This window comes from Paroedura picta, chromosome 4, assembly GCF_049243985.1.
Source record: "Paroedura picta isolate Pp20150507F chromosome 4, Ppicta_v3.0, whole genome shotgun sequence".
NCBI lineage: Eukaryota > Metazoa > Chordata > Lepidosauria > Squamata > Gekkonidae > Paroedura > Paroedura picta.
Window position 1 is genome coordinate 34,077,971 of NC_135372.1, and position 21,952 is coordinate 34,099,922.

General features: G+C 47.0%; 1 protein-coding gene across 2 annotated transcripts in view; it reads left to right on the forward strand.

Moving 5' to 3' along the window:
- Positions 1 to 18,957, forward strand: part of TEDC1 (tubulin epsilon and delta complex 1) — a 46,468-nt gene extending 27,511 nt beyond the window's left edge. For both annotated transcript variants that reach the window (XM_077332275.1, XM_077332276.1), the window contains exons 6-8: positions 4,353 to 4,439; positions 9,020 to 9,220; positions 18,298 to 18,957. In XM_077332275.1, coding sequence (XP_077188390.1) covers positions 4,353 to 4,439; positions 9,020 to 9,220; positions 18,298 to 18,678 — 669 coding nt within the window. In that variant the 3' untranslated portion in view covers positions 18,679 to 18,957. The remainder of the gene's footprint in view (positions 1 to 4,352; positions 4,440 to 9,019; positions 9,221 to 18,297) is intronic.
- Positions 18,958 to 21,952: the final 2,995 nt, after the last annotated feature.

Sequence of the window (21,952 nt, forward strand, 5' to 3'; positions counted from 1 at the left end):
CTACCATATGGCATGATATGGATAGCAAGGGGGAGAGTTGGGGAGTTATTTCTGGGTTTTGTCCGCCATCTTGTTATTGCTATTGGTCTGGGCTGATTGGTTTATATTTTAATTGGAGGGGGGGAGATTTTTTTTTTTTTATGGACTATTATAAAGGCTACTTGTCTTTTTAGTTGTAAGCTGCCCTGAGCTGACTTCTCAGGAGGGGCGGGATATAAACTGAATAAACGTAAACTATGTTTTATTTCAAACCGCTGTGAGCCCGCTTGCAGGGAGGGGCAGTGCCGCAATCGAAAAAATAAATAATAGTGAAAAGCGGGTTCTTAGAAAGCCAGCTGCTTTGTGACACCTGGGCCCTGTATACCTGTAAGCTTCCCTCACCTTTCTTTTGGCCCAGAAGCTATACACAAGTGACCGAACCCCATCCCTCCCTATGCCAATCTGCAACAAAACGTACCATTCCGTTACCATGCCGAAAAATTTCAGAAGACCTAGCATAGATGTGGCGCATCTGACACTCCCCCCCCCCCAGATTGAATTTTAATTGGAGATGCCCTAAATGAATATTCTAAGAGCTTCTGGCTGTAAACAATATTTGATGCTCTTTTTTCCCCCCAGATCGCAACTCTTGGGAGAGCTGCCAAAACATTACGCTGCGTTAGAAAAGACAGGAATGACAGCTTGAACAAATTAGAGAGGAAGGGAGGTCTTTCTATGGAAAACACCCTTGGGTTTTGTTACTCTCCAGTTATTTATTCAAATTCTTTCCTGGTCCCAGCTATATTGCTTGGTGCAAGGCTGAAGTGTGTGTGTGTTTATAATGAAGTGTAAAAATAAACTCTCGAAACCTAACCAGCTCCTAATAATTTAAGATCCCAGTGACTCCTGCCGCTTGGGACTTGTTTCAGATTCTCTAACAAGTTTTTAGCCTTGCCACGGGGCTTCCCCCCCCCCCTCCCTTAATAGATTCAGCACTGTCATCCTAATTTAAAGCATTACAGCTAAGAAAAAATATTCAGTTTCTGAATTATTGGTGAGACAGCTAGCAATGCCAGAAGTGGCAAGACCTGACACTTGTCAAGGCGAGGGCTGGGGGGATGGTAGAGGGGAAAGGTCTGCTTGACTTGTTTGTCTTACGTGGAAAAGTGGGCACGAAGAAGCCAGCCCGACATTTTCCCGCTTTGTAAGGTTGACCCAAACCTATCTGGAACTAGTTTATTTGATTATGCCAGCCTTTCTCAAGCAGGGTCTCATGAAATTCTAGGGTTTCCTGAGGGCCCTGGAAGGGTTAATTAATTTTTAATATATTTTTTAAAATTTGTTAAACACTTATTGGGTGATATGACCATATAGGGCAGTGGCTCTCAACATGGGGGTTACGATCCTCGAGGGGTCGTTCCCGGGGGTCACAGCAGTGGCAGCATGGCGCTGGCCTCCTCCATGCTGCCTCGATGCTCACGGAAGCCGCGGAGATCACTGAGGCTGCATGGAGGAGGCCAGCGCCTCAGTGAGCAGGAGCAGCGGCGGGTGCGCATGTGTGTGTGTGTATCACCGCTGCCCCTGCTGTAGGGGTTGTGGCATTAGGGCGATTGAGAACCGCTGATGTAGGGTCATGTTGACCGCCTGAAGGGGGTGTAAAGGGGAGGGGCCCCAGGTGGGTGTGTACACAGCTACACAGGTGGGCGTGTACACAGCTTCCCCACCATATTCTGCATGATCGTGTCAGTTCTGGCGTTTTGCGAAGCCTGAATAATGTTTTGGGGGTTCCTCAACGGTGAAAAAGTTGAAAAAAGCTGCTCTTGACTCTTGGCAGGAGTAAAGGCCTGGATGGGCTCTGTCTGTAGTGCCATTCCCTTGCAGAACTTGCAGTTGACCAGTGGCTGTATTGACTGCAACGTATTGATCTGCTCTGGGGTTGCCAGCTGTCACATGGTAGCCTGGATGCCACACTTTTGCAGACTGCTTAGCACAGTGGTTCTCAACCTTCCTAATGCCGCGACTCTTTAATACAGTTCCTTATGTTGTTGTGACCCCCAACCATAGAATTATGCAAATGTTCTTTCACAGAAATTAAACCCAAACTGACCAATGGCGTGAAGATCCATTGTTCATTATTTGTATATATATATATTTTTTTTTGGGGGGGGGTCTCAGTTCAGTTCTGCCTCTTGTCCCACTATGCTAATCTCGCTCTTTTCCACTGCTCCAGACAGTCAAATGCTCTATCTCGATCTACCCCGCAAGGCTGTTGTGTGGATGGTGCTCCCCCATCCAAACTGCTTGCCTTGCCATGACCCCTGTGAAAGGGTCGTTCGAATCCTAAAGGGGTCCCGACCCCCAGGTTGAGAACCACTGGCTTAGCAGGCATTGGTTTGACCAGCATGGATGTACCTTGTTCCTGCCATAATAGTTTTTGATGCAGAATATTTTTTTTGGTGTGAGTGGGGGAGTCCATGATGTATTGCTTCACAGTCCAAAACGGAACAATCCAGATACAGGCTTATTGCCTCAGTAGGATCCGGGCCATATATAGCATGGTAGGTCAGCTAAAAGCATGAGCTGTGAAGCAGAGGTTCCCAGTTCAATTCATTCGGGAAGCTTCTTCAAGATCATCAGGTCCCACTTTCCCATTTGCAGATTCCAATAATACATTTGGAGCCCTAAAGCTGTATATAAATGTGCAATCTAATAATTTTTTTATTTCTTTCTATAAAGAAGGGATCTTAGAATCATAGAATCATAGAGTTGGAAGGCACTTCCTGAGTCATCTAGTCTAACCCCCTGCATTATGCAGGACACTCACAACCCTATCGCTCATCCACTGTAACCTGCCATCCCCTTGAGCCTTCACAGAATCAGCCTCTCCATCATATGGCTATCCAGCCTCTGTTTAAAAATTTCCAAAGATGGAAAACCCACCATCTCCCGAGGAAGCCTGTTCTACTGAGAAACCGCTCTAACTGTCAGGAATTTCTTCTGAATTAATTTCATCCCATTGGTTCTGGTCTGTCCCTCTGGGGCACGAGAGACCAACTCTTCTCCATCCTCTATATGCTAGCCTTTTAAATACTTGAAGATGGTTATCAAATCCCCTCTCAGTTGTCTCCTCTCCAGGCTTAACAGACCAAGCTCCCCCAACCTTTCCTTATACGTCTTGGTCTCCAAACCCCTCACCATCTTTGTTGCCTCCTCTGGACACGCTCCAGTTTGTCTATATCCCTCTTCAACTGTGGTGCCCACAACTGAACACAGTACTCCAAGTGAGGCTGAACCAGAGCAGACTAAAGCGGTACCATCACCTCCGATTATCTGGCCACGATACTCCGTTTGATCTGCAACCTTTAAATTAAAGAGCCCAGCTATGTCAAAGTTCAGAGCAAGACATAAAGAGTATAGGAGACCACACACTTAACTGAAAATACACAGGTTAATATTACTGACAAGTAACCTGTTCATTAGTAAACCACAGTTTCTCAGTGTAAAAACTGATGGTTGTTATTAAATCTGATGACAACTCAAATGCCTGGTTCACCTTTAGATTACTGGCAATGGTTTACCTCTATAATTTCCCTTTCTGTAATGAATGTCTAAGAAATGATTTAGCCTCACTGAAATCTCTGCTTGGTATTCTAGCATTCCATTTATTCCTTAGACTTAACCTTATCTTAAAGATTTGATTTTCCTTTTTCAAAAGAGTCACGGCATGGATCCTACCCAAATTTCAGCAGGTGCAGTGGTGGGGATGATTTATGCCGACCCCATCCCCTGCAGGAGACCTCTCAACCCCATCCACTAAGATATTCCTGAGAGTCCTCCCCCTACCCCTCATGCTCAGCTTTTCAGGATGTATTTTGGGCAGCCTGGGGCGGGGCAGAGTTGGCAAAAATCGCCCACCCCACTGCTCCCACGCAAATCTAGGTGAGATCCAAGCCGGCCTTTAGTTTAAGGTGACCAGATTGTCCCACTTTTGGAGGGGCACCTGGCAAATTGCACTTATATTGAAATTTAAAAATATGTATTACAATACTGTTTCTGCGTTCTATGCATTCTATGAAAAAATTTTGTTGCTCCATATAGACCAAATTTTTAATCAAGAACCCCCCCGGTCAATGGTGTCCTGCTTTACCAATGTTAAAATCTGGTCACCATAATTTAGTTCCATACAGAGTCAAATTTGCCTCTGGGCCAAACTAACAAAATTGTGTCTTCAGAATCTTGGGGCTGGGTTCAGAATTGTAGCTGCCGCGGTGTAGATTCGCACAAAGCCCGGGAGAGGTCTTAGTGCTGCTGTTGCAGAGGGCTAATGAGGCAGGAATTTTCACTCTCTCTTTTTTCTTCCTTTTCTCCCTCAGCTGCTGCAGTCGATGGAGTCTGAAAGCTGCCGATTGGACGCCTTTCTCAAGTGGAAGCCCTTGGAGCTTGTTTATTGGCGATGGATGGTATGGTTTATCCTGCCTTTCTCAAGATCAGAGGCAACAGATAATAGAGATGTTAAAAGACAGTTAATACCATGAGGAGTGCAGTACATTTACATCTTGGTTCGTTCGTTCATTCCTTCACAACTTGATTTGTAGGACCGCCCCTCTTGACTCAGCCGTCTCAGGACGGTGAACCCTCCCCTTAAGACAACACTGGATAAAACTGTTAAAATCTAAAGTAACATATGGGTCCTTAGTGCCAAGCGTCTTCCACCTTACTCTCCTATGGTTGGTTGCCAGAGTATAGATGCTACAGGGGAGAGTGTTGGGGGGGGGGGTGTCTAGATGTTACTGGAAGCCCAGCCTCACCCACATGCCTGGTGGAAGAGCTCTGTCTCACAGGGCCTGTGGGCAAGTTCCGACAGGATCCTTGTCTCCTCCAGGAGCTCGTTCCACCTGGTGGGGACCAAGACTGAAAAGACCCTGCCATGGCTGAGGCTAGGTGCACCTCTCGTGGGCCAGGGACCTCCAGCTTGTCAGAACCAGCTGAGCGTAACAGTCTTTGGAGGGGTGTGTTTTGCTGTCTCCTCCTTCCAGATAAGCCAACCTTGCAGAGACTGTCCCTTCATTCAAGAGGTTATTTGGGGCTTTAAAAAAAAATCAGTACTAGCTATAGCTCTACAACGTTGTAACAAACTGTTTCAACATTATACAAGTTTCCACCTTTCGTTTTCTTTTTTAATAATGGTTTCTAGCCCTTTGGGCTGCATTTTGAGGAGATGTGTTGGGGTGGATCCAAGGCAGTGTTTCCACAGGCACAAGGTTTTTCAGCTTTTGGAGCACACGTTTCATCGTCCCACAGCAGCCCAGATCATCCTGCCTCTGAGCATCCCTCTCTTCCAGGAGAGGGATTTAGGGTAGCATTTGGGGCTGCCCCAAGAGAGGAGCGGTCCGGATATCAAACTTCATAGACAGAAGGCCTGCGTCAGCAGAAATACTGTGTTGGACACCCCCCCTCCCCCAACCACACATTTATTCTTTCAACTCTGTAACCAAAAGGGCTAAAGACAACTTTTTAGAATAAAAGCTGGGAACTGCTACATCGGTCCCATTTCTTTTACTGATTCCCCCCCTCCCCCCAAAAAAGCCTGGTGGCAGAGGAAAATGGTGACGGGGAAATTTCCACGGGCATGCTCTGTGGCCACTGTGAATACGACTATATCGTCTTCAGCACCCAGATTCACAGCTGGGGGTGGGCAGGTTCTCTTGCAAAGCCTACTTTGAAATTCAAGACAGGATTCAGAGTGGAGTCAATTGACGAGAGTGGATCAACGGCCATCTCTGGCGATAAGGGGGATGACGCTGCATGCCCTTACCCTTGAAACATGTCCTGGCTTGGTTCTGTGCTTTGGAACAATGCATGCATGGGTGGAATACAAGTGTTCTGTGGGATCTCTTCTGTCCCACAAGAACTTAAGTAGGAGCTTTTGTTATCAGGCACCTAGATAACATTGGCTTTTATTTCCAGGAGCCAGTGTGGTGTCACGCTTAAGAGCGGTGGCTTCTAATCTGGCGAGCCAAGTTTGATTCCCTGCTCCTCCACATGCAGCCAGCTGGGCGACCGTGGGCTCTTCACAGCTCTGATAGTGCTGTTCTGACCTGTCAGAGGTCTCTCAGCCTCGCCTACATTGCAGGGAAGGCGATTGTGAGCCACTTTGAGGCTCCTTCAGGCAGTGAAAAACAGGGTATTAAAACTAACTCTTCTTCTTCTGCTAGCAAAATCTGCCTCCTCCAGATTTGGTTTGCTCCCAAGCTGTTGGGGGTGGTGATTTCCCTGTCTCCCAGAAACAGCATTTGGGGATCAGTGGGCTGCAATGGGAAGGGGACAGGTGGGGGAAGTTCCCTAACAGAAGCGCTTTCTGTTAGTGGATCTCATCTGGATCCAAGCCAGCGTCTCTTTACTCATTTGGCTGCTTATCATTGTCTTGACTGCAAGATGAGATTCAGGCTGACAGGAGAAAACCTCGCTTCATACATCATCGCAAACAGAAATGCCTGTTCATCTTTTATGCCTTCTAAAATATGGCAATACGTACTTTTGCTATAATCCAAATGGCTTCTCCAAAGAGAGATGCTTAAATGTCAGTGCCAATTACAGGGCACTAAATTTTGGGAACTGACTGAAACTGCAGTCGGGTAGCATATTTGGAATTGCAGATTTCCCCGAATGGCACTGAATTATGTTAAAAATCAATAAGGTAACACGAAGAACAAGTATATCCATTCTGCTTAAATATGACCCTTCAGTACTTTTTCAGCCGTAAGAAACTGTTTTCCCGTCGTATTTAAAACTTGCAGCATCTAGTGATAAGGTTCTTTTACATAATACCTTCTCATAAAATATATCCCAAGTTACTAAGCATATGTGTGCCGGCTTCCACGGAGCCTTGTCAGTAAGGTTCATAACAAAGGCTTCTCGAATATTTTTAGATCCTAGAGATTTTTAAGGGGCTAGAAGATTTCTAAGAGCGAGTGTAAGTTTTGGAACCAGTGATCACAGCCTGGACTTTCTTCATCCTAGTCAACCCTGAACTGACCAACCTTTTGGCGGCATACTTAAAGGGTTAATGTCGCTACCATTAGTGTGAATACGAATTGTTACAAAACGACTGTTATTACTGTTCAGTTGATGCTATTCTGAATTATAATGCATTTATCTTTATGTTCTCCTATGTTCTATGTAAACCGCCCTGAGCCACAAGGGAGGGCGGTATATAAATTTAATTAATTAATTAATACCTAATTTAAATTCTTACAGTGAAACTAAGGGAGACTACCAGCAATTGTTTTTGCATGTTGTTAATTAGCAAACCATTACCTGTTTCAGTGATTTAGGAAACTAAGATCTCTCTTTGGCTTTGTTGAATTAGTAAACATAAGAATTTTATTTTCATGCACATCTGTTCCACTTAATATTTCTGGTAAGGGCTTGGAGGAGGAGCTGGTCTCATGGCTTAAGTGCTACTCGGCGCTTAACACCCGCTCAGGGCAACTGTCCTGCCCTTGAGTGTCTCCTCCTCCAACTGGTTTGCCTGATTGTCCAGCAATCAGCCAATCGTCTTCTGTCCCCCACCCCTGACCACCTCCTCTTTCCTCCACTTCCCTCTGAGGCTTGGAGGCTGCAGATCCCTGCTGCATGAAAGCTGCCCCTGTCGGTAAGCTCCCTTCCCGGGGGCCTCCAGCCTGTAGTCTTTCCAGGTCCTGGGGGGAGGGAGAGGCCATCAGCAGAGTTCTTCTACCCCACCCACCCTCAATCTAGCACCTGTATCCCTTAATGCAACGGGCTCTGCCCCTCATATATATTTTAAAAGTCTGCAGCTCGGGTTTCTCTCAGCCCTTCCCCCACAGATGAGAGTAGAAATTATCTAGTTGGGGGAAGCAGCCATGGTTAGCATGCTGCCATTTCGCTGCGTGAACTTTGCTCTGATTTCAGCGGTCACTGAGTGTAATTTCTGTTGTTAACCAGGGCACCACATTAAAGCACGCGCAGCAAACCACATGTAATTGGGATGATTTGCCGTTACGAGCCGCTAATTGTTGTGGCAGACGGATGCATTAGCATCTGATGTTCCAGCGGAGTCTTTATTTTATTTATTTTTCAACTTTTAACCCACCCGTCCCCGAGGGCTCCGGACAGGTTACAACAACAGTTCTCTAAGATCTACAGATAAAACTTACACAAATTCTAAAAATATAAAATGCAACTATAATACAAAAATACAATCTTTGCAGTAGTATGAAATACAGCAGTGCTTTCCCAGCTCTGCTTTTTCTCTGTGGAGAGAGGAGGGGGCAGTATATAGAGATGTCAACTCAGTAATTGGGTTGGCTAGATAGGCAGGGAGGCCTGTTTCCTGAGACCGTAACCCTCTTACAGGCCCTGCAGAATGGCTTATGGTCCTGGCCCTGATATCATCAGGTAGAGCTAGCCATGATTGGTAAATTTGTTGGGACACAAACATTGCTGTATACTACTGATGCTGTATGAGCCTCTTGTGACACAGAGTGGTAAGGCAGCAGACATGCAGTCTGAAAGCTCTGCCCATGAGGCTGGGAGTTCAATCCCAGCAGCCGGCTCAAGGTTAACTCAGCCTTCCATCCTTCCGAGCGGTAAAATGAGTACCCAGCTTGCTGGGGGGTATACGGTAATGACATTGGCAAACCACCCCGTATTGAGTCTGCCATGAAAACGCTGGAGGGCGTAACCCCAAGGGTGCTTGCACAGGGGATACCTTTACCTATACCTTACTGATGCTGTTCCAGAGTAAATTTTTCTGTTCCTTGGTGAACTCATGTTCCTTGTTCTCAGGGAAGATGCAGTCCTATTTCCATGTGCTAGTGCTGGAAAGGAGATTCCTTCATGTATTTTCAAAGAAGAGAATCTGTGTCTCTCAAGAGCTTCACAGTATTTGACAAATAGATGTCATCTTGTCTTGTTTTAAAATATTTTAGGTCAGGCATGGGAACAAGCTCTTCTACCAAAGGGAGGACCACAAAAGCAATTAATGAACCTTTGAGAACTCTCCCTCCCTCTCCCACAGGAGTCTGTTTTGGATCCTGAAGCGGAAGACCCAAGACGCAACGGACGTCACAAAGCCACTCTCTCACCAAACTCTGGCCTGACCTGTTACAGTGTGGTCAGAATTGCGGAAGAAATCGACAGATGCAAGGGAGACCTGCTGGCCCTCGGCGACACAGTGCGTGAACTCATAAGATGCCGAAAATTGAGCTGCCAAGGAAAGGTAAGAGTCGATCAGAATGCTGCCTAATGAGGTCAGAATTCTGCTTCGCGGTCTCTTGTCTGTTCTCCTCTCCCTGCTGCAAAAGGCACCTAAGACCTGAGTCACATGACATTAATCAGAGAATTCACTTCATCATCCCCCTCTCTTTCCCTACTGCTGCAGCACGTTCTAACAAATTTGACAGAGCAAGCTGTGATATATTTAGGTTCAGCTCACAGGGCCCATCAATTAAAGGTCAGGAAGGATGAGTTAGCAAGGCTGGATCTGCAGTCTGCTAGCTGTGAGCTGTCCTCCAGGAAGAAGCATCTCTGGCATTTTCCCGGGGTCCCAAACCACTGTTGTGTGTCCGCAACAGCGGTGAAGCCAACGTTGCCTGAATGGACCATGCACGATCCTAAGTGGTACTTTCTCTTGCCTGCATCCAGACATATATGGTCATGTTGATTGCCCCTCCCCCCCAAGTAGCCAATGATGGGCCTGGATGAAGAGGGAAGGGGAGGGGCTGCGGGTGGGCAACTACACAGCTCTGCTTCCCAACCATATTCTGCACAATCGGGCCCCTTCTGGGGTTTATCGAAACCTGAAGAATGTTTCAGGGTTTCCTTAATGGTAAAAAAGTTGAGAAAGGCTGGGTTAGTCTGACTAGGGTGGAAGACTCAGGTTAAAATCCCCACTCTGCCATGGAAACTGGCTGGATGACCTGGGGCCAGTCACACCTTTCCAGCATAACCTACCACACAGACTTTTTGGGAGGACAAAATGAAGACGATGAAGAGATGGGTTTTTTTCTATAGCTTGCCTTTCACTGCCTGAAGGACTCCCTAAGAAACTTACAAACATCTTTTCCTTCCTCTCCCCACAACAGATCCCCTGTGAGGTAGGTGGGGCTGAGAATGCTCTAAGACAGGGGTAGTCAAACTGCAGCCCTCCAGATGTCCATGAACTACAGTTCCCAGGAGCCCCCTGCCAGCATTTGCTGGCACGGGGCTCCTGGGAATTGTAGTCCATGGACATGTGGAGGGCCGCAGTTTGACTACCCCTGCTCTAAGAGAACTGCATGGTGAAAATGGCTTTAAAAGAACCGTGACGAGCCCACAGTCACCCAGCTGGCTGCACAGTGAATCAAACCCGGTTGTGCTGAGAGAGTTATGCCAGAGAGTTTTACCCTGTAGGCCAGTGGTTCTCAACCTGGGGGTCAGGACCCCGGTGGGGGTCGAATGACCCTTTCACAGGGGTCACGGCAGGGCAGGCAGCTTGGCGGGGGGGGGACGCCATACATACAACAGCCTTGCGGGGTAGATTGAGATCGAGCGTTCATCTTTCTGGAGCAGGGGAAAAGATTTTGGCGTGGTAGGGCAGAACTGAACTGAGAAACCCCAGAAGAAAACCAATTTCTATACAGTCATGAACCATGGATCTTCATGCCATTGGTCAGTTTGGGTTTAATTTCTGTGGAAGAACACTTGCATAATTTTTTGGTTGGGGGTCACCCCAACATGAGGAACTGTATTAAAGGGTCACGGCATTAGGAAGGTTGAGAACTACTGCTGCAGGCATTGTACGCTGTTTTTAAGGGAACAGAAAGGCTCAGGGAGGGAAGCTGGTTGTGCCTGTATCCTTTCCGAAGGTGGACCTGGCGCTTCCTCCCCTTCAGAGGCACCCAGCCAGGATTTAGAGCATTAGGAGAATGCCAGAGATGCATCTGTCCAGCCTCGTGTTGGGGAGGCTGGCAAGGTGCCTCCTGCTCGCTGCATACCGCAACCTCCTTTGCTTGGCATGCTACGCGTGTCGTCACCACCTTTCAGGCCAAGGGCATATACCTTCACACTCACGACGGTGCAGAGGAACCAATCTGTCTACCTTCCCAGCTCCTGAGCAGATAGCTTTGCTACCTAAGCAGCACAGAGCTACTCCCTGCCTCCCTCCCCTCTTCTCCTTTCTGTTGCACTTGGAAACACTGGGCAGGGAGGGCTGAAATGTGTGTGTGTGGGGGGGGGGCAGCTGTGGCTTTGAGCCCTTTGCCTGAGGATGGGGAGGGCACAGATAGGTCCCTTCCACCACTCCTTTACTAAAATCTTCAGGCTCAGTGAAGCCAGGAAAGTCAATCGGCCCTGGGAATTGGAGGGATGCCACTCATTTCAGGATTTATTTCTAGCTAGAACATAATTTACACAGACAGATTATTAATAAAATAAAACAAACACTTTAAAAAGTATGAAAACACTGTTGGTGCATTGAAGTTAGTTTTAGGTAATGGAATCCCGTTTTGGACCACTAATTATCTTTGGGCATGCTCAGTATCCAAAATTTAGCAACCTGCCTGAAAGTGGGCTCTTTCCCTTGCCCCAGGAGGAACTTAAGTTTCCCTTTTTACCCAGCCTTGCTGAGTCAAGATGAGCTCTAACTGGCATATAGAATGGCCATCTGAATAACGCATGTTCTACAGCAGTGGTTCTCAACTTGGGAGTGAGGATCCCTGTGGGGGTTGAACGACCCTTTCACTGGGGTCGCGGCAGGGCAAGCAGCTTGGGAGGGGGGTGCCATCCACACAACAGCTGTGTGGGGTGGATCGAGATAGAGCGTTCATCTGTGGAGCAGCGGAAAAGAGCGAGATCGGCACAGTGGGACAAGAGGCAGAACTGAACTGAGAAACAATCCTGAACAATGGATCTTCACGCCATTGGTCAGTTTCGGTTTAATTTCTGTGAAAGAACACTTGCATAACTTTATGGTTGGGGGTCACCACAACATGAGGAACTGTATTAAAGGATCGTGGCATTAAGAAGGCTGAGAACCACTGTTCTACAATCTCCAACACTCCCAAATTACAGGGACAGATTCTTTCATCTCTAGGGCTTTCCCTCTAAAATCACAGAGGGGAGAGCCGAACATCTTGCCAACACGGATGCCATTCTCTCTGTGTGTGCGTGTGTGTGTGTTTTAAATTTCCAGGTAAGAAAGGTATTCAGCTGAGGCATGAATGCATCTCAAACTTGGAGGTGCTCAGTGCTCTCGGGCTCCGCTCATTTTCAAAATGTATATCCTCGGTATGAGAAATAAACTGCTCATCCTCCACTGGGGGTTGGTCTTTTCTTAGGGCTTAGATCCTGCTGTCACAATATGATGCTCTCCTCCTCCCCCCCCCCATTGTTGTTCTCTGCCATATGAAACGACATGTCAATGCTGGAGCATCTCCTTTCCACAGTGTGCCTCCTCGAAGGAGTGGGGGTTTGCCTTTTCTTGCCTTGGGTTGCTTTTTTGTTTGGTTGTTTTGAGAAGAATCTCTGTGTTTTGTCTTACACATTGGAGTTGGTTCTTATATGCAGCTTTTCCCTACCCGAAGGAGGCTCAAAGCGGCTTACAGTCGCCTTCTCTTTCCTCTCCCCACAACAGACACTCTGTGAGGTGGGCGAGGCCGAGAGAGCCCTGATATTACTGCTCGTTCAGAACAGTTTTATCAGTGCCATGGCAAGCCCAAGGCCACCCAGCAGGCTGCATGTGGGGGAGTGCAGAATTGAACTCGGCTCGCCAGATTAGAAGTCCGCACTCCTAACCACTACACCAAACTGGCTCTCGGGCATCTGTTGTTGTTATTTCCCCTCTTTCAGTCTCCCCTCCACACTTCCCCCCCCCCCCCCATCTGTGGCATCCTTCAATTAAGGGTGTGTTACAGTTGCTCGCCTCTGTTCTTTTTATTTATTATTTATTTATTTTCAATTTTTTATTTCTGAAACCCAAAATGCGTTCATTAAGACCAGGAGAGCCTAATTTACTTATTTGGATTGTTTTTTAATCTCTCCTTCTGTCGAATTGCAGATAACACTTGGCTGTGTTTTTCTGTGTTGATGTGCTTCACTTCTGCACCTTGCTTTCCCTGGCTTCTAAAGGCGTGCCAGGTCTAAAAAGGATTCCAAAGCTTACAACGTACCACGCAAGCCAACTAATTTAACTACACAATGGTTGTGCTTTCGCTTCCTGCTTCTGAGTGCGCAACTCGCCGTGCGGTTCTTTCTTTCCAGCGTCCAGCCTCAAAACTTAGACCTAGACACCATTCAAAGGATTCGCTTTTCTTCTTCTGTTAAGGACGGCTCATGTCTGTCTGGAATCAGTTGTCTGCAGTCCCACATCCTCCTGCTTTTCCGCGTGTCTCAGAATAACAATTCATGGCGGCTTTAAATAGGAGCCTCTCGCTTCCAAAACGTATGAGACATATGTTGTAATATAATATAATAATATTTTTTTATTTTTATCCCACCCTACCACATCGCTCAGGATGGGTACCAGAAATAAAACAGCATACAAATGTTAAGAAGTGAAAAACATTTTACAGTTTTTCTAATGCCCGCCCCCGACTAAAATTCCCTTTTTGGGGGGGTTGTTAGGAAGGAGCCGATCTTCCCATTTTCCTCCCCCTCCCAGTGGCAAGGCCAGTATTTCTGTCAAGAATGATTGATTTATGTTAGAAACCAGTTGTCTGCAGTCCTGCCTCGACCATAAACCTGGTGGAAATAGCTCCGCCTTGGAGGCCCTGTTCACCAATTGCAGAAAATGACAGGTCCTGGCAAGATCCTGTGCTCCAGGGGTGTGGTTTGGGGCATTTAAGACTGTAGGCTTGATTGGAAAGGGTGGGTGGCTGTTTTGGTTTTAATTAATTAATTAATCCTTGTGTTTGTATCTCACCCTTCCCCAAAGGCTCAAGGCAGGTGACATATAACTGCCACAGTTCTGCAGGGCCTGTGAAATGGAGCTCTTCCGCCAGGTCTTTGGCTGAAGCCGGGCTTCAGGGACAACTGGAGCTTCTCCTCCGGCCAATGCTATGTTATTCTGCGAATCCATACTTGTGATGGTCGTTTGACTGTAGATGGGGGAAGATTAGGGATTATAGCGCCGTTTTAAGGGTATTAGGGGATTTTATGGGGGGTTCTTAGTCTGTTGTGTAACCCGCCATAAGTCCGTGGAGTGTAGTGGGATATAAATCATCAAATAAATAATAAAACATACAATATAATATAAATATACTAAATATACAGAAATATAAAGAAGAAATCTATGATTCTAGATTAATTGAGTGGGAAGGGGCCACACAGGCCATCTAGTCCCACCCCCTGCTCAATGCAGAATCAGCCTAAAGCATCCAGGATAAGTCTCTGTCCAGCTGCTGCTTAAAGACCACCAGTGAGGAGGCGCTCACCGCCTCCTGAGGCAGTCGATTCCACCACTGAACTACTCTGCAAATTTTTTTCCTGATATCTAGCTGGTGCCGTTCTACGAGTAGTTTAAACCCACTACTGCAGGTCCTCTCCTCTGCTGCCAACAGGAGCCGCTTACAGCCCTCCTCCAAGTGACCACCTTCCAAATACTTTAAACTAAAATATCATAAGTTAAAATTCAGATTTTTAAAAGCTAAAGCTAAATTCCCTGTGTCACTTCCTGCACAGGAGAGAGAGAAAAAGGAGGGGGGAGGTGAGAGCCATCTTGCAGTTTGGATGCACTTGGGTTTGGGAGACCTGTGACTTGTTCATTAAAAGCTGAGTAGGTTATTAATGAAAAACAGTGGGTGGGTGTCATTTGCCCCTTACCCCTCAACACTTTGTGATGGATCATGGGGGGAAGAACATGACTGGCTTTGGGGAGAAGACTTTAAATGGGAGGCAGGCACTTGTGGGCAGGAAGATTCCCCTTTGTCTAAGTTCTTGTTGCGATGAGCCATCTGAAAGGAAAGAAAACAAGCTTTCTTCCCTAAATACAGCAAAGAGGCTGATTTACCCGGAGAAGCTGGAGCCAGGGATGTCACCTGTTAAAAAGAGTTCCAGGCAGGCAACAGCGATTAGGACCCCTTCTCCTTTTACCAAGAAGGGAAACCGTGGCAAGACCTTTGTCCACATCAGCAAATCCTAGGAGGGGGGGACACCTCCTGAATGCAGGAAATGCAGAGGTGGTACCAAAAGAATGCGCATCGGTCTGATTTAGTTCACTTCAGCAGAGCCTGATGACAGTGAACGTCAAGGATCCTAAGGGAATTACCCAGGCAGGTCTCAGAACCATTAGCTGTCCTGTTTGAAAGCTTCTGGAGAATTGTAAAATGGCGGGTGGGAGGGAAGGTCCTGTCAAAATGACCTAGTGTTGTTTACCCCACTTCTAAATGACAACTTATTTATTCTCAGGCATATGTTACACGTAAAACATTTATACTTTTGAGAACCAGCTGAGGCTCAGGCCAAACTGAGCTTATATATATTACATACGCAACAGCTTGGTGTCGTTAAGAGAGGTGGCTTCTAATTTGGTAATCCGGATTTGATTTCCCCCCCTGCTTCACATGCAGCCAGCTGGGTGACATTAGGCTAGTCACAGTTCTTTTAGAGCTGTCCTTGCAGAGCAGTTCTCTTAGAGCTCCCTCCACCTCACCCTATCTCACAGCCCATCTGTTGCAGGGAAATGACAGTTGTTGTTGTTATGTGCGAAGTCGTGTCCGACCCATCGCGACCCCATGGACAATGATCCTCCAGGCCTTCCTGTCCTCTACCATTCCCCAGAGTCCATTTAAGCTTGCACCTACTGCTTCAGTGACTCCATCCAGCCACCTCATTCTCTGTCGTCCCCTTCTTCTTTTGCCCTCAATCGCTCCCAGCATTAGGCTCTTCTCCAGGGAGTCCTTCCTTCTCATGAGGTGGCCAAAGTATTTGAGTTTCATCTTCAGGATCTGGCCTTCTAAAGAGCAGTCAGGGCTGATCTCCTCTAGGACTGACCGGTTTGTTCGCCTTGCAGTCCAAGGGACTCGCAAGAGTCTTCTCCAGCACCAGAGTTCAAAAGCCTCAATTCTTTGACGCTCGGCCTTCCTTATGGTCCAACTTTCGCAGCCATACATTGCAACTGGGAATACCATAGCCTTGACTAAACGCACTTTTGTTGGCAAGGTGATGTCTCTGCTTTTTAGGATGCTGTCTAGATTTGCCATAGCTTTCCTCCCCAGGAGCAAGCGTCTTTTAATTTCTTTGCTGCAGTCCCCATCTGCAGTGATCTTGGAGCCCAGGAAAATAAAATCTGTCACTATCTCCATTTCTTCCCCATCTATTTGCCAGGAATTGAGAGGGCCGGATGCCATGATCTTTGTTTTCTTGATGTTGAGTTTCAAGCCAACTTTTGCACTCTCCTCCTTCACCCGCATCAACAGGCTCTTTAGTTCCTCTTCACTTTCTGCCATTAGAGTGGTATCATCTGCATATCTGAGGTTGTTGATATTTCTCCCTGCAATCTTGATCCCAATTTGTGACTCCTCTAATCCCGCATTTCTCATGATGTGCTCCGCATACAAGTTAAATAGGCAAGGCGACAGTATACAGCCTTGCCGAACTCCTTTCTCAATTTTGAACCAGTCAGTGATTCCATGTTCAGTTCTCACTGTTGCTTCTTGACCTGCATATAAATTTCTCAAGAGACAAATAAGATGCTCTGGTATTCCCATCTCTTTAAGAACTTGCCACAATTTGTTGTGCTCCACACAATCAAAGGCTTTAGCATAGTCAATGAAGCAGAAGTAGACGTTCTTCTGGTACTCCCTAGCTTTCTCCATGATCCAGCGTATGTTGGCAATTTGATCTCTAGTTCCTCTGCCTCTTCGAAATCCTGCCTGTACTTCTGGAAGTTCTCGGTCCACATATTGCTGGAGCCTAGCTTGTAGGATTTTGAGCATAACTTTGCTAGCATGAGAAATTAGTGCAATGGTGCGGTAGTTTGAACATTCTTTGGCATTGCCCTTCTTTGGGATTGGAATGTAAACTGACCTTTTCCAATCATGTGGCCATTGTTGAGTTGACAGTAAAGGTGTTTATAAGCTGTTTTGGGACTCCTCTGGGTAGTGAAAAGCGGGGCATAAAAACCCAGGTGCTAGTTGGATGGGAAACCACCATGAAAGACCAGGGTCACTTCCCAGAGGCAGGCAATGGCAACCTCTGAATGCCTGCAGGCTTTAAAACCCTAGATGATCACTATACATTAACTGTGACATGATGGCACTTACATCACCATCACGTCCCCTCCTCCCCATTCAGATGGTGCCTTATGTCCCCTGGGCACCTGCTCTGATCTTGCATGTTGTATAATTCCCTTGAGTTACTTTATTAGCAACCGAGATGTACATTTATTGTGTTTCTGTAAATGTCCTCGATATGTCCTCGATGTCCACTGAAATATATTAGGGCATATTATCATAGAGAGCCAGTTTGGTGTAGTGGTTAGGAGTGCGGACTTCTAATCTGGCATGCCAGGTTCGATTCTGCGATCCCCCACATGCAACCAGCTGGGTGACCTTGGGCTCGCCATGGCACTGATAAAACTGTTCTGACCCGGCGGTGATATCAGCGCTCTCTCAGCCTCACCACAGTGTGTCTGTTGTGGGGAGAGGAATGGGAAGGCGACTGTAAGCCGCTTTGAGCCTCCTTCAGGTAGGGAAAAGCGGCATACAAGAACCAACTCTTCTTCTTCTAGAATCATGGAAGAAGGAAAGGACTCTCCCGGGTCATCTAGTCCAACCCCCTGCAGGATGCAGGAAGCTCACAACTACCTGCCTACCCACAGTGACCAGATGATGCCCCCCCCCTCCAAGAAAAACCAGAATCCTAGGCCAGTCTGGCGATTGGCATTTTGCTGGGCCTGCAAGAAAGGGCCACAAGGGCACTTAGCTATTGTGTAAAAGTCCATGCGGTTTCCTATAATGTGCTTAAGGCAGAATCGTGTGTGCACTGCTGCCCACGGTGAAATCTCTTAATTATGTCTGTCATCCGATTGCTATGTGACAGAAGGGTGAGATGGGATTTATGAGGCTGGAGGGTTTGCCTGCACATTCTGTAGATCACACCATCAACAAAATCCTTGTATAAATGTATTCTCGGTTAGTACCCAAGGGAAGGAAAAGAACAAAAATGACAATTGTAAATGACAATTGTCACGTGGGCTGTGTTTCCCATGGCATCCAGGTTCCCACTGAACCGTCTCCATCCACCAGCTCACGCAACCAAGATCTGTTTTATCTTTGCTGTTTTGCTGAGCGTGACCCAATCCTTGTTTCCTCCCCGCAGGCCGGAGTGCGAAAGCAAGAACTGCTGGGCCAAAGGGAGTTCTGCAGGATCGTCCAAAGAGCAGAAGAAACCGTGAGGCGGAAACTGTCAGATCTTAAAGGCCACAGTAGTCCCTGTCGAGTCGATGGACCCCATGGCCCGTACAGGCTTGTGTTTACAGGGAAGCGTTCACACACCATTAAAACTGGTTCCATCTCGCCGGAAGCAACGAAAGCTGCTGGAGATGGAGTCACTGCGACCCACGTCATCAACGAGCTGCAGAAGAGAAAAGCCAGACTAACGGCCGAGCTGCAGCAACGGCAGGAGGCATGTCGGCGGAAGGTGGCTGACGCTGTGGAGGGACTCGGTCAAGTGCTGTTAATCGCCCCAATGAAAAGGTGACACGCGTGAGAATCTTAACCAGTTGCCAACTTTGGTAAGATTATTTCTCAAGTGGGGAAGGGAGCAGGCTCTGACCCTGGCCTCAGACACTGAACTTTTAAAAACTCAACTTTGGGCCATGTCCTAAGGTTGCTCCCCTGCTTTGTTCATGTGTGTATCTCTTCTCTTCTTCTGACGATGTTTTATTTTTAATCTATTCCTGCGATGTTGTGTGTGTGTGTGTGTGTGTGTGTGTGTGTGTAATTCTGACTCTTATTGCAGAATATATTTTCCACAATATTCTGTATATTGCCCTGTGTTTTATAATAGGGGGAAATAATATCCATTATCATATACTATATTATATTATTATATATTAAAGGTAAAGGTATCCCCTGTGCAAGCACCGGGTCATGTCTGACCCTTGGGGTGACGCCCTCCAGTGTTTTCATGGCAGACTCAATACGGGGTGGCTTGCCAGTGCCTTCCCCAGTCATTACCGTTTACCCCCCAGCAAGCTGGGTACTCATTTTACCAACCTCGGAAGGATGGAAGGCTGAGTCAACCTTGAGCCAGCTGCCTCTTGTGGCGCAGAGTGGTAAGGCAGCAGAGATGCAGGCTGAAGCTCTGCCCATGAGGCTGGAAGTTCAATCAATATACATTATTACATCAATTGTAATTTGATGTTCGCAGTCATGGGGTTGCAAGTGGGCATTTAAAACCTCCCCTCCACTTCTTGTTTCCAGAGCGTGGGCAGTGCTCTGGATCTCTTTTGCGGAAGGCGTCCCGAACAAGAAAGGAAATTCTTGAGTACCTGGATGCAAAGTGTACCAGCAGGAAGCTGTAAGAGTTCAGGCAGAGTGCAGAGGCCCCTGACAGCAGCATTGTTGAGACAGATGAAAAGCACTCCAAAGTTTTAAAGCAAGGGGCAGTCATCAAAGCCTGTTTGAGGCTTTGATGATCCTAATCAGGAGGGGATGTTGGCCCTTTGGACTGTTCTTTGGACCCCATCCTCATCTATGATGAGTAGACAGGCAGAGAGTCCTGCTTCTGAACTTTTCCCTCCAATCAGCGAACTCCATTATTGTTATTGTTATCATCATCATCATCATCATATTTGTCACCCGCCACTCCCAAGCGGGCTCGTGGCGGTTTACCGACGTCCAGTTAAAAGCCCCATCAAAAGACCATTAAAATGGACACAAAAATATAAGGTACATTAAACCAACAACATGGCGGAACCCCCACCCCACCCGTACCTCTAGAGGGAAGAGGATGGAGAGACAGGATAACCAGTGTTGCAGCTTAACACCACGGTTGGGGGAAGGAGGCATCAATCTTCCCCACTCTCCCGGCTTCAACCAAAGACCTAGCAGAAGAGCTCCGTTCTGCAGGCCCTGTGGAATGCCGAAAGGTCCCAAAAGGCTATAAATACGGGTGATTTAAAAAAAAAAGACCCAAACCCTATAAGTATGTTCTATAGCAGTGGTCCCCAACCTTTTTCGGGCCGGGGACCAGGGGGGGGGAGGTGCTGGCGCATTGGCGGGTGCAAATGCGCAGATGTGGCAGCTCCATGCCTGCGTGTTTGCACCTGCTGGCGCCCGCAACTTCCCCCCGTAGTGCGGCGCTCGCTGTGCCGGAGCCTGAGACCGATCGGTTGTTCGATTGCTACCGACACAACGAGCACTGTGCTGCGGGGCGGGGGGGAGGAGGCGCGCCCGCTGGTGCACTGGTGCCCACGCCTCCCTCTCCCCCTGCCGCAGCCCGGAACCGAGGGCACCATGGCCCAGTACCAGTCCGCCAGCCCAGGGGTTGGGGAAGACTGTTCTATAGAGATTTGAGAAAAAGTACACCCACACTTTGTAACACAGAAAGAAACAAAATTAGTAACTTTTTCCAAACAAGTCTTTGCATATGTTTTGCCATTTTAACTATTCATCGCTGCTAGGGGCTCGTTTTCAAGGAACTGCTGTTATTTTGTTGTTCGCTGTAGGGGTGCATCGATAATATTTTTCCTGTTTCCCTGATTCCCATGGTTCCAGCTGGGCATACATGTAGGGTTGAAAAATAATAACGATAGTGATGAGGGACAATGTCCAAGTTTTTGCTCTGCTTTGGAACTCTGCCCAATTCCGTCTGCTGTCATTGAAGCCATGCCTCTAGATTAAAAAGAGGGCACAGATCCTAATCAGGATGGAACGGAAGGGACCCAGTCGTCTGTCATTCCGTTTCCCTGCTCAGGCTCCTGCATTGGCCAAAAGCTGGCTGATATCATTGAAGGATTATAGATGACCTCACGGTAACGCTCACACGTGTGCTAGAAGCATGAGAAAGTTCGGGAAGGCACCGAAATAAACAGACCATTGACTATCTAAAGCAGTGGTTCTCAACCTTCCTAATGCCATGACCCTTTAATACAGTTCCTCATGTTATGGTGACCCCCAACCATAAAATTATGCAAGTGCTCTTTCACAGAAATTAACCTGAAACTAATCAATGGGGTAAAGATCCATTGTTCATGATTGTATATAAATTGTTTTTTTCCCGGGGTTTCTCAGTACAGTTCTGCCCTTTGTCCCACCATGCCGATCTCGCTCTTTTCCGCTGCTCCAGACAGACGAATGTTCTATGTCAATCTACCCCACAAGGCTGTTATGTAGATGGCTCCCCCCTTAAGCTGCTTGCCCTGCCACAACCCCTGTGAAAGGGTCGTTCGATCCCCAAAGGGGTCCCGACCCCCAGGTTGAGAACCACTGGTCTAAAGAAACTGCAAGAATTTGAGAGAAATCCTAAGCAGATAAAATTCGTAGTAAGTTCCATTTTTCTACATGATCTTACTTCCCGGGAAGTGTTCTTGGGATTGCAACTTTTATTTTGGTGATTTCCCCCCTCTCTAACACAGGGACTTCATGTGGCATTTTTCTGTTCGGGTCTGGATTTTTAAAACGAAACACTGGATTTAACAGCATATCATTGCTTAAGTAACTTCCCTTTTCCTTTCTGCTTTGCAGCATTGAAATGGCTTTTTTCTGTCTCCCTGGTCTTTTCTACTTTAGCGATGCTATTCACAGAACGCAGGCTAAAAATAGAAGTGGGTTAGATATTTTTAAATGCCGTTATTTTCCTGGTAATTTCCAGCCAATCTCACTGAGAATATAGAAAGGTGATTTCTGGTAGTACTGCTGAGCATACAGTACTCGAAAATATTCCATACATCTCCAAAATCCATTGTCAAGGAAGTCTTTATGGAAGGTTTTTTTTTTTTAAACACCTGGTAATTTTCAATGTAATTTTG